The sequence below is a fragment of the Gorilla gorilla genome, chromosome 20 (genome assembly GCF_029281585.2).
Source record: "Gorilla gorilla gorilla isolate KB3781 chromosome 20, NHGRI_mGorGor1-v2.1_pri, whole genome shotgun sequence".
Taxonomy (NCBI): Eukaryota; Metazoa; Chordata; class Mammalia; order Primates; family Hominidae; genus Gorilla; species Gorilla gorilla.
The window spans coordinates 60,950,081-60,962,281 of record NC_073244.2 but is presented as its reverse complement, the minus strand read 5'-3'; the positions used below and the strand labels follow the sequence as shown (position 1 = coordinate 60,962,281).

The window sequence follows — 12,201 nt, the reverse complement described above, 5'->3', positions numbered from 1 at the left end:
AAAGCAAACCTCTCCTCCCCACGCTGTCCTTACCCAGCGTATCCGACGAGCCTAAAGTCAAGGTAAGAGATCTGCAGAAGCGACGTCAAGGTGTGGTTCCCTCTGTAAGGCGGAGCTAAACGGTGCATTCGCCCAACGGGGAAGCTAGAACTAAATGACCGCTCTGTCGACTGGAGCCAACGAGAATCGGCGTAGGCGCAATACGGGCGGAGGATGGGGACCCGCCCCCGGGGTGGGCGGGGCGTCAGGTACTTAATTCGCGCCTGGAGGGACCGAAGGTGTCGAGGGCTCCGCGTCGCAACCATGGCGCTGCGCTGGGGCATCGTGTCTGTCGGCCTCATCTCCAGCGACTTCACAGCCGTGCTGCAGACGCTGCCTCGCTCTGAGCACCAGGTCTGCCCGCCCTCCGGATTCTGGGGAAGAGGAGGCGGGGGGCGGGACTCCAGAGTCTAAAGGAGGAGGGAGTTTAGGGTTCAGGACTAGTGAGTGGGTCGTCATTGCAGTGAAACGTCTGTTTCCTTGCTACCTCCTTCTCCATCTCTGTTCTGCAAACCTGTGGGGAAAAGAAAGATCAGATTGTTACTGTGTCTATGTAGAAAATGAAGACATAAGAAACTCCATTTTGATCTGTACTAAGACAAATTGTTTCTGCTTTGAGATGCTGTTAACCTGTTCTGCAAACCTGTGGGGAAAAGAAAGATCAGATTGTTACTGTGTCTATGTAGAAAATGAAGACATAAGAAACTCCCTTTTGATCTGTACTAAGACAAATTGTTTCTGCTTTGAGATGCTGTTAACCTGTAACTTTAGCCCCAACCCTGTGCTCACAGAAACATGTCCTGTATTGAATCAAAGTTTAATGGATTTAGGGCTTTGCAGGATATGCCTTGTTAACAATATGTTTGCAGGCAGTATGCTTGGTAAAAGTCATCGCCATTCTCCATTCTCGATTAACCAGGGGCACATTGCACTGTGGAAAGCCGCAGGGACGTCTGCCCAAGAAAGCCTGGGTATTGTCCAGGGTTTCCCCCCACTGAGAAAGCCTGAGATATGGCCTCGTGGGAAAGGAAGACCTTACATCCCCTAGCCCGACACCAGTAAAGGGTCTGTGCTGAGGAGAAGTAGTGAAAGAGGGAGGCCTCTCTGCAGTTGAGATAAGAGGAAGGCTTCTGTCTCCTGCTCTCCCTGGGAATGGACTGTCTCAGTGTAAAGCGGACCATTCCCATTCCTTCTATTCTGAGATAGGAGAAAACCTACCTGTGGCTGGAGGCGAGATATGCTGGCAGCAATACTGCTCTGTTACTCTTTGCTACACTGAGATGTTTGTGTAAAGTGAAACATAAATCTAGCCTACGTGCACATCCGGACACAGCACCTTTCCTTGAACTTATTCATAATACAGATTCCTTTTCTACATAGACACAGTAACAATCTGATCTCTTTCTTTTCCCACACAAACCTGAGTGTCTTGAGGTTTGGAAAGGCCTTGATGTAAGCTACTATGAAGACAATTTCAATATTGGGGGATTTAATAACGGCTTTCCCCCAGATCTCTCTTTCCCAGGGCCCAAATGTCCAGCCCCCGTCATCTCTTCCCCCAGGACCACGTCTCCCCTTCCCCTGGCCAGAGCCTCCTCCTTTGCCTCCCTTCCACCCAGTTTCCACGCCTGCCTCAGCCCCTCAAATCTGATTCTTGTGCCCCTCCAGGTGGTGGCGGTGGCGGCCCGCGACCTGAGCCGTGCGAAGGAGTTTGCACAGAAACACGACATCCCCAAGGCCTACGGCTCCTATGAGGAGCTGGCCAAGGACCCGAACGTGGGTGAGTGGCGAGGGCGATGGGGGTGCTGGCCGCCACCCCTGGAGCGGTGCCCCCTGGCTGCCCAGTGGGAGATGCAAGGCTCCTCAGGATGGGCCAATCCCTTTGGGTTCCATAAAGACCTTTGGCTGGGAGGAGAACTATAAAACGGGCTTGGTCTGGGAGTGGCTGTCTAGTAGGTGTTAAACTACACTTAGCGTTCGAGACCAGCCTCGGCAACATAGCAAGACCCAATCTCTACAAAAAATAACAATAAAAATAAATTAGTCAGGTATGGTGGCACGCACCTGTAATCCCAGCTACTGGGGAGGCTGAGGCAGGAGAATCACTTGAACCCGGGAAGCAGAGGTTGAAGTGAGCCAAGATCGCGCCACTGCACTCCAGCCTGGGCGACAGAGTGAGACTTGGTCTTAGAAATAAATAAATAGGCCGGGCGCGGTGGCTGACGCCTGTAATCCTAGCACTTTGGGAGGCCGAGGCGGGCAGATCATGAGGTCAGGAGATCGAGACCATCCTGGCTAATATGGTGAAACCGCATCTCCACTAAAAATACAAAAAATTAGCCGGGCATGGTGGCGGGCGCCTGTAGTCCCAGCTACTCGGGAGGCTGAGGCAGGAGAATGGCGTGAACCTGGGAGGTGGAGCTTGCAGTGAGCCGAGATCGCGCCACTGCACTCCAGACTGGGCGAAGAGTGAGACTCCGTCTCAGAAAAAAAAAAAAAAAAAAAAAAAAAAAATAATTAATTAAAAATTTTAAAAAAGAGAGCGAGAATGGCGAGAGGTAACAGCCCCTTCCTAAGGACAGCTCCCTAAGGGGGACTGGGGTGTGACCCACCACCTGGTCCCTGGGTGCTAGGGCGGGGCCTCGAAGTTGTGGGCGGAGCTCGGCTGTCTGGGTGGGCGGGGCTTCTGACCTCTTGACCTACTCCCACCCTAGAGGTGGCCTACATTGGCACCCAGCACCCCCAGCACAAGGCGGCGGTGATGCTGTGCTTGGCGGCGGGCAAGGCCGTTCTGTGCGAGAAGCCCATGGGCGTGAACGCGGCGGAAGTTCGCGAGATGGTCGCGGAGGCCCGATCCCGAGGCCTCTTCCTTATGGAGGTGAGGGCAGAGGAGCCCTTCCAACATCCAGCATAAAAGTGCTTGCCATTAAATATGGTTGCCAGTGCGCGGGCGGGGTCAGTGCATTTGCCAGGATGTATCTGAATCTCCTTGGTAGCATCTATTACCGTGAAAGCCATTGCTTTTGGCCCTTAGCAAACACGGCAAGGCTTACTGAAATTGCTTGGATCTTTTGTCAGTCTTTAAGAAAAAGATGCCGGCCGGGCGCGGTGGCCCACGCCTGTAATCCCAGCACTTTGCGAGGCCGAGGCGGGCGGAGCACGGGGTCAGGAGATCGAGACCGTCCTGGCTAACATGGTGAAACCCCATCTCTTCTAAAAATACAAAAAATTAGCCGGGCGTGGTGGCGGGCGCCTGTAGTCCCAGCTACTTGGGAGGCTGAGGCAGGAGAATGGCGTGAACCCGGGAGGCGGAGCTTGCAGTCAGCCAAGATTGCGCCACTGCACTCCAGCCTGGGCAACACAGTGAGACTCCATCTCAAACAAGAAAAAAAAAAAAAAAAAAAAAAAAACAAGAAAAAGATGCCAAGAGTGAAAGTGGCATAGAATGGCAATGGCTTAGTTTGGGTGGGGTTCCAGGTAGAGGTTGAAAGGACCAAGGAACCCCCTACAAACCTGCAGTGCAGTGGCGCGATCTCGGCTCACCGCAACCTCCACCTCCCAGGTTAAAGTGATTCTCCTGCCTCAGCCTCCCAAGTAGCTGGGACTACAGGCGCCCGCCACCATGCCCAGCTAATTTTTGTATTTTTAGTAGAGACGGGGTTTCACCATATTGGCCAGGCTGGTCTCGAACTCACGACTCTAAGTGATCCTCCTGCCTTGGCCTCCCAAAGTGCTGGGATTACAGGCGTGAGCCACCGCGCCCGGCCCCTACCTCAAGGTCTTTCATGTAATCCTATCCGCCAGGACCCCTTAGCCTTGTAAAGTCACACATTCACAGACTCCGGGGATCAGGTCGTGGATATCTTTGGGGGCACCAGTAGCCTACTGCCACAACACCCAGGCTCAGAGCCCGCGCAGAGCCTGCCCCTGGCTCCCCGGTGCCCTCAGGCCTGTGTTCACGCTCCTCTCGACTGCTCGGAGCCCGGGTGGACCTCGGCCACATCCGTCCTGCCCCGCCCTTCCCCCGTGAGCCCTGACACTCTTGCGTCAGCATTTTTAGAAATTGCTGGTGTGGGCCAGGTGCGGTGGCTCACGCCTGTAATCCCAGCACTTTGGGAGGCCGAGGCGGGCAGATCACCTGAGGTCAGGAGTTCAAGACCAGCCTGGCCAACATGGCGAAACCCCGTCTCTACTAAAAAAGTACAAAAATTAGCCGGATCTGGTGGTGGGCGCCTGTAATCCCAGCTACTCAGAAGGCAGAGGCAGGAGAATCGCTTGAACCCGGGAGGCGGAGGTTGCAGTGAGCTAAGATCCCGACACTGCACTCCAGCCCGGATGACAAGAGCGAGACTGTCTTTAAAAAAAAAAAAAAGAAATTGCCGGAGTGCAGCCTTGGGACCTTTGCCCATTCTCCCGGCTCTCCCGTGACATTTTCTCAGGGCTCTTTGCCTAGTCCACGGAGCTTCCGTCTCCACTGGAATGTCACCTCCTCAGGCTGTCACCGTCCCGGCTGTCCTGCGTGAAGGACCCTCCGTTTTATTTGTGTCCTTGGTATTCCTTTGTTCATCCCTTGGTTGCCTGTTCTCTGTCTCTCCAGACTGGGTGCTCCAAGAGGTAGAACTCTGGTTTTTGTTGTCATGGTTGTTGTTTTTGAGACAGAGTCTTGCTCTGTCGCCAGGCTGGAGTGCAGTGGCGTGATCTTGGCTCACTGCAACCTCCGCTGCCCGGCTTTAAGTGATTCTCCTGCCTCAGCCTCCCGAGTAGCTGAGATTACAGGCATGCACCACCACGCCCGGCTAATTTTTGTATTTGTAGTAGAGACGGGGTTTTGCCATGTTGTCCAGGCTGGTCTGGAACTTCTGACCTCAGGTGATCCGCCCGCCTTGGACTCCCAAAGCGCTGGGGTTACAGGCATGAGCCACAGCGCCTGGCCCCCAGTTCCAGGAGTTTTTTTTTGTTGTTGTCATTTTGCATTTTTCTACATAGATCATGTCATCTATGAACAAAGAGTTTTATTTCTACCTTCTGTATCTATATGCCTCCTTTAAGGAGTTTCACTAGGAAATGCACACGTAACTCTTAAACCCACTGGCCTGCATGCTCTATACCTACATCTAATCTCTTCTTATAAGGACACCAGTCATATTGTCATATTGGATAAGGGCCCACCCTAATGACCTCATTTTTTTTTTTTTTTTTGAGTTGGAGTCTCGCTCTGTCACCCAGGCTGGAGTGCGATGGTGCAATCTTCAGCTCACTGCAACCTCCACCTCCCGGGTTCAAGCAATTCTCCTGCCTCAGCTTCCCGAGTAGCTGGGACTACAGGTGTGCGCCATCACGCCCAGCTAAAATTTTTTGTATTTTTAATAGAGACGGGGTTTCACCATGTTGGCCAGGCTGGTCTCTTGGCTAGGCTGCTCTCGAACTCCTGACCTCGTGATCTGCCCACTGTGGCCTCGCAAAGTGCTGGGATTACAGGCGTGAGCCACCGTGCCCAGCCTTGACCTTATTTTAACATAATTATCTCTCCGAAAACCCTGTGGCCACAACAGTTGCTTTCAGAGGTACTAGGGAGTTAAGGCTTCAACACGTGAATTGTGTTTGGCAGGGCAGAAGCGAGAGGGAGAGAGACACAATTCATCCCATAACATGGGGAGACTGGGGCAATGGTCCAGATGAAAAAGAACAAAAGTCAATAGGGCACGGTGGCTCATGCCTGTAATCTCAGCACTTTGGGAGGCTGAGGTGGGAGGACTGCTTGAGCCCAGGAGTTCGAGACCAGCCTGGGCAACATAGTGAGACCCTATCTCTATTCAAAAAAAAAAGGAAAAAGAAGAAAAGTCAAGAGGGTCAGGAGCAAGAGGGATACAACCTGGGGACTGATGGGCTGTGTTTGGAGACTGGGTTGCAGTGGGTATCCCCCTATGATTGGGACCCCAGAAGGGATTAGAACTGGTTGGTTAACTCCTTTCCTTGTGGTCTGCAGGCCATCTGGACCCGCTTCTTTCCTGCCTCCGAGGCTCTGAGGTCTGTTTTGGCCCAGGGAACTCTAGGAGACCTCCGGGTGGCTCGGGCAGAATTTGGGAAGAATCTCACCCATGTTCCCCGGGCCGTAGACCGGGCCCAGGCTGGGGGCGCCCTGCTGGACATCGGCATCTACTGTGTCCAGTTCATCTCCATGGTCTTTGGAGGGCAGAAGCCAGAGAAGATTTCCGTCGTGGGAAGGCGTCATGAAACAGGTACCATCTATCCTGGAATATTTCATGGTGATGGGAATGATTCTGTCTCTCTGGGAGCACTGAACTAAGGACAAGTCTCCAAGTCAATGAGAATTAGATCAGACACCTAGAGGAACAACTTTCCATGAAGCCAGAGAGGATCAGAGTCAAGACTGCAGGTGGGCACTCTCCTGGGACTTTGCTATGTGATCTTAGCCAGCAGACTTAACATCTCTGAATCTTAATTACTTTACTGGTAAAGTGTCACTAGTAGGGTTGTCATGGGAGTTAATGAAGTAACTGCTGAGGCAAATGGCAGTTAATAAATATAAAATTATTATTTTTTGAAGTTGTCTCAGTGAACCTTTGCTACATAAAAGACTACCCCACTTGGCCAGGCGTGGTGGCTCATGCCTGTAATCCCAGCACTTTGGGAGTCCGAGGTGGCCAGATCACCTGAGGTCAGGAGTTGGAGACCACCCTGGCCAATATGATGAAACCCCATCTCTACTAAAAATACAAAAATTAGCTAGGCATTGCGGCAGGCACCTGTAATCCCAGCTATCTGGGAGGCTAAGGCAGGAGAATCACTTGAACCCAGGGGGCGGAGGTTGCAGTGAGCTGAGATGGCGCCACTGTACTCTAGCCTGGGCGACAGAGTGAGACTCCATCTCAAAAAAAAAAAAAAAAAAAGCCGCCCCACTTTGCAGAAGAGGCCCTTGCCTTGGCTTCCACTCAGCTGGAAAGTATCCAAGAGTGCCTGAGCCACCCAGATGTGATGCCCTTCATCTTTGACCTTTAACCCCAAGGAGCAAGAGGCAGTTCATGCTTCATGAAAGTTACGTTCAGCCGCAAAAAAAAACACATAACACTACCCCAAAACTTAGTGACTTCAGGCTGGGCACGGTGGCTCACGCCTGTAATCCCAGCACTTTGGGAGGCTGAGGTGGGCGGATCACTTGAGGCCAGGAGTTCAAGACCACCCTGGCCAACATGGTAAAACCCTGTCTCTACGAAAAGTGCAAAAAAAATTAGTTGGGCGTGGTGGTGTGCACCTATAGTCCGGCTACTCTGGAAGGTGAGGTGGGAGGATCAATTGAGCCTGGGAGGCAGAGGTGGCAGTGAACTGAGATGGTGCCACTGCATTCCAGCCTGGGGAACAGAGCCAGACCCTGTCTCCTTTTTGTGGAGAACAGAGTCTCGCTATATTGCCCAGGCAGGTCTCGAACTCCTGGGCTCAAGCTATCCTCCCGCCTCTGCCTCCCCGAGAGCTGGGATTACAGGTGTGAGCCACCGCCCCCAGCAAGCCAGACCCTGTCTCAAAAAAAAAAAAAAACTTAGTTACTTCAAATAGCAATCATTTATTAGCTTGTGATTCTGTGCATTGGCAAATTGGGGCTGGGCTCTGCTTGATGGTTCTTCTGCTGGTCTTATTCCTGCAGCTGCAGTCAGTTGGCTGTTCATCTGGGACTGGACAGTCTGGTAGGCTTCATTTATGTCTTACAGGTGGCAGGCGACTGTCTGGGAAGCCTTGATTCTCCTCCACCTGGCCTCTCCAGCTGGCTAGATACCATTCATATCGTGGTGTGAGAATTGCTGATGTGCAAGCACTTTTCAGGCCTCTAATTACACCATATTTGCTACTGGCCCATTGGCCAAAGCAAGTTACATGGCCAGCTCAGTTTTCAGAGATGGGCAAATAGACTGTAATTTTTTTTTTTAGATAATATCTCACTTTGCCACCCAGGGTAGAATATAGTGGTGTGATCTTGGCACACTGCAGCGTCAACCTCCTAAATTCAAGCAATTCTCCTGCGTAAGACCCCCAAGTAGCTGGGCATACAGATGTGGGCCACCACGCCTGGCTATGTTTGTTTGTTTTTTGTAGAGATGGAGTTTCCCCATGTTGCGCAGGCTGGTCTCGACCTCCTGGGCTCAAGCAATACACACATTTTGGCCTCCCAAAGTGCTAGGGATTACAGGCATGAACCACTGGCTTTTTTTTTTTTTTTTTTTTTTGAGACGGGGTCTCACTCTGTCACTTAGGCTGAGTGCAGTGGCACAATCATTGCTCACTGCAACCTTGACCTCCCAGGCTCCAGGGATCCTCCACCTCAGCCTCCTGAGTAGCTAGGATCACAGGCACAAGCCACTACACCCAACTAAATTTTTTATTTTTTGTAGAGACGAGGTCTCACTATGTTGCCCAGGCTGGTCTTGAACTCCTGGACTCAAGGGATCCTCCTGCCTCCACCTCCCAAAGTGCTGAGATTATAGGTGTGAGTCACTGTGCACAGCCAAGACTGTACTTCGTGTGTGTGGTGTGTGTGTGTGTGTGTGTGTGTGTGTGTGTGTGTGTGTGTGTGTGTGTGATGGAGTCTCGCTCTGTCGCCCAGGCTGGAGTGCAGTGGTGCCATCTCGGCTCACTGCAAGCTCCGCCTCCCGTGTTCACGCCATTCTCCTGCCTCAGCCTCCCGAGTAGCTGGGACTACAGGACTACACCACGCCTGGCTAATTTTTTGTATCTTTAGTAGAGACAGGGTTTCACCATGTTAACCAGGATGGTCTTGATCTCCTGACCCCATGATCTGCCCACCTCAGCCTCCCAAAGTGCTGGGATTACAGGCATGAGCCACCGCGACCAGCCAGCACTTCATTCTTTTGCCTTGCCATGCAAGAAGTGAAGTCTCTTGCCCAAGTTTCCACAGGCAGGATTTGAGGCCTGTGCAGTCTCAGAGACTCTGCCCTGAGAGACCCCTGCCCTGACCCAGGACTTCCCTCCAGGTGTGGATGACACTGTCACGGTGCTCCTGCAGTACCCAGGAGAGGTCCACGGCAGCTTCACCTGCAGCATCACTGCGCAGCTCTCCAACACGGCCTCCGTGAGCGGCACCAAGGGCATGGCACAGGTGAGGCATGGCGGGCCCAAGCACTGGGGATTGTGCCCCTAAAATAGGAGGGGGACAAATGGCCTCTGGAGCTAGAAGAGAGCTTAACCAGCCAATTTCACATCATTGCTAAAGAGTTCCTCCTTAACCAAGCCAAGAGGTGGGTTCTGGGCCTCTAGGCTCTCCTTACTTAGGATGAACCTATTGCTCTGTCAAATATCCTTGGGCCTGGCTGGCACGGTGGCTCACGTCTGTAATCCCAGCACTTTGGGAGGCCAAGGCAGGCAGATCACCTGAGGTCAGGAGTTCGAGACCAGCCTGGACAACATGGTGAAACGCCATCTCTACTAAAAATATAAAAATTAGCTGGGTGTGGTGGCAAGCACCTATAATCCCAGCTACTAGGGAGGCTGAGGCAGGAGAATTGCTTGAATCCGGAAGATGGAGGTTACAGTGAGTTGAGATTACACCATTACACTCCAGCCTGGGTGATAAGAGCAAAACTCCATCTCAAAAAAAAAAAAAAAAATATATATATATATATATATCCTTGGGCCTGGCCGGCACGGTGGTCACACCTATAATCCCAGCACTTTGGAGGCTGAAGCTGGTGGATCACTTGAGCCCTGGAGGTCGAGGCTGCAGTGAGCTGTGATTGTGCCACTGGACTCCAGCCTGAGTGACAGAGTGAGATCCTGTCTCAAATATCTATCTTTAGTCCTGAGGAGAAGCCAGTTATTATCAACCATGCTTAGTGGGCAGTTGTGAATTTCGGAAGTGCATCCGGGGGAGGATCTGGGTGTTACCAAAGGTCAGCTTAACTGGTCTTCCTGGGGCCTTGTTGCTAGAAAAAAAAAACCCTATTTTATAGCCAGGCATGGTGACTTACACCTGTAATCCCAGCGTGATTGGGAGGCCAAGGCAGGCAGATCACTTGAGCTCAGGAATTCAAGACTGGCCTGGCCAACATGGTGAAACCCCGTCTCTATTTAAAAAAAAATACAGGCTGGGCGCGGTGGCTCACACCTGTAATCCCAGCACTTTGGCAGCCCAGAGCGGGTGGATCACCTGAAGTCAGGTATTTGTGACCAGCCTGACCAACATGATGAAACCCTGTCTCTACTAAAAATGCAAAAATTAGCCAAGTGTGGTGGTGCATGCCTGTAATCCCAGCTACTCAGGAGGCTGAGGCAGGAGAATTGCCTGAACCCGAGAGGCGGAGGTTGCAGTGACCCGAGATCGCGCCATTGCACTCCAGGCTGGGCAACAAGAGCGAAACTCTGTCTCACAAAAAAGAAAAAAATTAGCCAGGCATGGTAGTGGGCACCTGTAATCCCAGCTACTCGGGAGGCTGAGGCAGAAAAATCACTTGAACCCAGGAGGTGGAGGTTGCAGTGAACCGAGATTGATCCACTGCACTCCAGCCTGGGCGACAGAGCAAGACTCCATCTCAAAAAAAAGAAAGAAAGAAAGAAAGAAAATAAATAAGAAGAAAACATGGTTCACAGACACACGAAGATAAGCCCTCCTCTCTAGACCTTAAGAACACCTTGTTTCTAACCTCCTAAGGTTAGGGAGAGGTTTGCTCCTGGGGAGACAGACAGGATTTTTGTGTGACAGCAGCGTTGCTAAGGAACAAACTTCTAGCAACTAGAAATGAGGGAGGGTCCAAAGCTCCCCGGGGACGGACAGGGCAAGCTCTTAGCCACCAGGTTCAAGAGGGAGGCCCCTGTGCAACACCTGGCTTGTTCCTGGAGGCAGCCTCAGCAGCACCGTTGGTGAAGGCAGCAGTGCCACTTCTTCTCTCCCTCCAGCTCCTCAACCCCTGCTGGTGCCCGACCGAGCTGGTGGTGAAGGGGGAGCATAAGGAGTTCCCGCTGCCCCCAGTCCCAAAGGACTGCAATTTTGACAACGGGGCAGGCATGAGTTATGAGGCCAAGCACGTCCGGGAGTGCCTACGCAAGGGTAAGGATATGGATGCGGGGCAGGCGCCAGGCCTGGTAGGGGGATGTTGGGCCCCTCCCTACCTGCTCTGTCACCCTGCTGTTTAGAACTACATCTCCCAGGAGGTTGCAGTGAGCCGAGATCGCACCACTGCACTCCAGCCTGGGCAACAGAGCAAGACTCTCACTCCAAAAAAAGAACTATAGCTCTCAGGAACCCCTGCAGCATCCATCTGCCTGAACCATGTATATTGTGCCACATGGAATTCTGGGAATTGTAGTTCTTTGGGTCTCGGGCACGTGGGTAGGAGGGGTCCCTAACTACACTCTCCCCACAGGTATGAAGGAAAGTCCTGTGATTCCCCTGTCGGAAAGTGAGCTCCTGGCTGACATCCTTGAAGAGGTGAGGAAGGCCATTGGAGTCACCTTCCCCCAAGACAAACGCTGATGTATCCCCGAATAAATAAAGACATCTTACATCTTCGTGGTAGTGGTTTGGCAGAAGCTGGAGAACCCAGTATCAAAGGGTCACTAGAAAAGAATTTGGGCAGGGCCGGGCATGGCAGCTCATGCCTGTAATCCCAGCACTTTGGGAGGCTGAGGAGGGTGGATCACCTGAGGTCAGGAGTTTGAGACCAGCCTGACCAACATGGTGAAACCCCCATCTCTACTAAAAATACAAAATTAGCTGGGCATAGTGACGCATGCCTGTAATCCCAGCTACTCGGGAGGCTGAGGCGGGAGAATCACTTGAACCTGAGAGGCGGAGGTTGCAGTGAGCCGAGATCGTGCCATTGCACTCCAGCCCGGGCAACAAGAGCGAAACTCTATCTCAAAAAAAAAAAAAAAGAAAGAAAAAGAAAATAATAATTCGGGCAGAATGATGTGGGAAGGCTGGGCGTGGTGGCTCACACCTGTAATCTCAGCACTTCAAGAGGCCAAGGTGGGAGACTTGCTTGAGGCCAGGATTTCGAGACCAGCCTGGGTAACATGACAGGACCTTGTCTCTACAAAAAATAAAAATATTATCCAGGCATGGTGGCCTGCACCTATAGTCCCACCTACTTGGGAGGCTGAAGTGGGAGGACTGCTTGAGTTCAGGAGGTTGAAACT

General features: G+C 52.1%; 1 protein-coding gene across 1 annotated transcript; it reads left to right on the top strand.

The window, feature by feature from the left end:
• Nucleotides 1–110: 110 nt before the first annotated feature.
• On the top strand, nucleotides 111–11,572 carry DHDH (dihydrodiol dehydrogenase). The gene is made up of 7 exons (XM_004061109.5): nucleotides 111–393; nucleotides 1,708–1,819; nucleotides 2,754–2,917; nucleotides 6,026–6,278; nucleotides 9,042–9,166; nucleotides 10,960–11,110; nucleotides 11,427–11,572. Exons 1-7 carry the CDS (start codon nucleotides 214–216, stop codon nucleotides 11,534–11,536), a joined length of 1,095 nt encoding a protein of 364 aa, XP_004061157.2. The 5' UTR covers nucleotides 111–213; the 3' UTR covers nucleotides 11,537–11,572.
• Nucleotides 11,573–12,201: the final 629 nt, after the last annotated feature.

Coding starts and splice junctions, on each gene's coding strand:
- DHDH (XM_004061109.5), top strand. CDS start 214: ATGGGGACCCGCCCCCGGGGTGGGCGGGGCGTCAGGTACTTAATTCGC. Junction 2,918..6,025: donor GAGGCCTCTTCCTTATGGAG/GTGAGGGCAGAG, acceptor TGTGGTCTGCAG/GCCATCTGGACCCGCTTCTT. Junction 11,111..11,426: donor CCGGGAGTGCCTACGCAAGG/GTAAGGATATGG, acceptor CTCTCCCCACAG/GTATGAAGGAAAGTCCTGTG.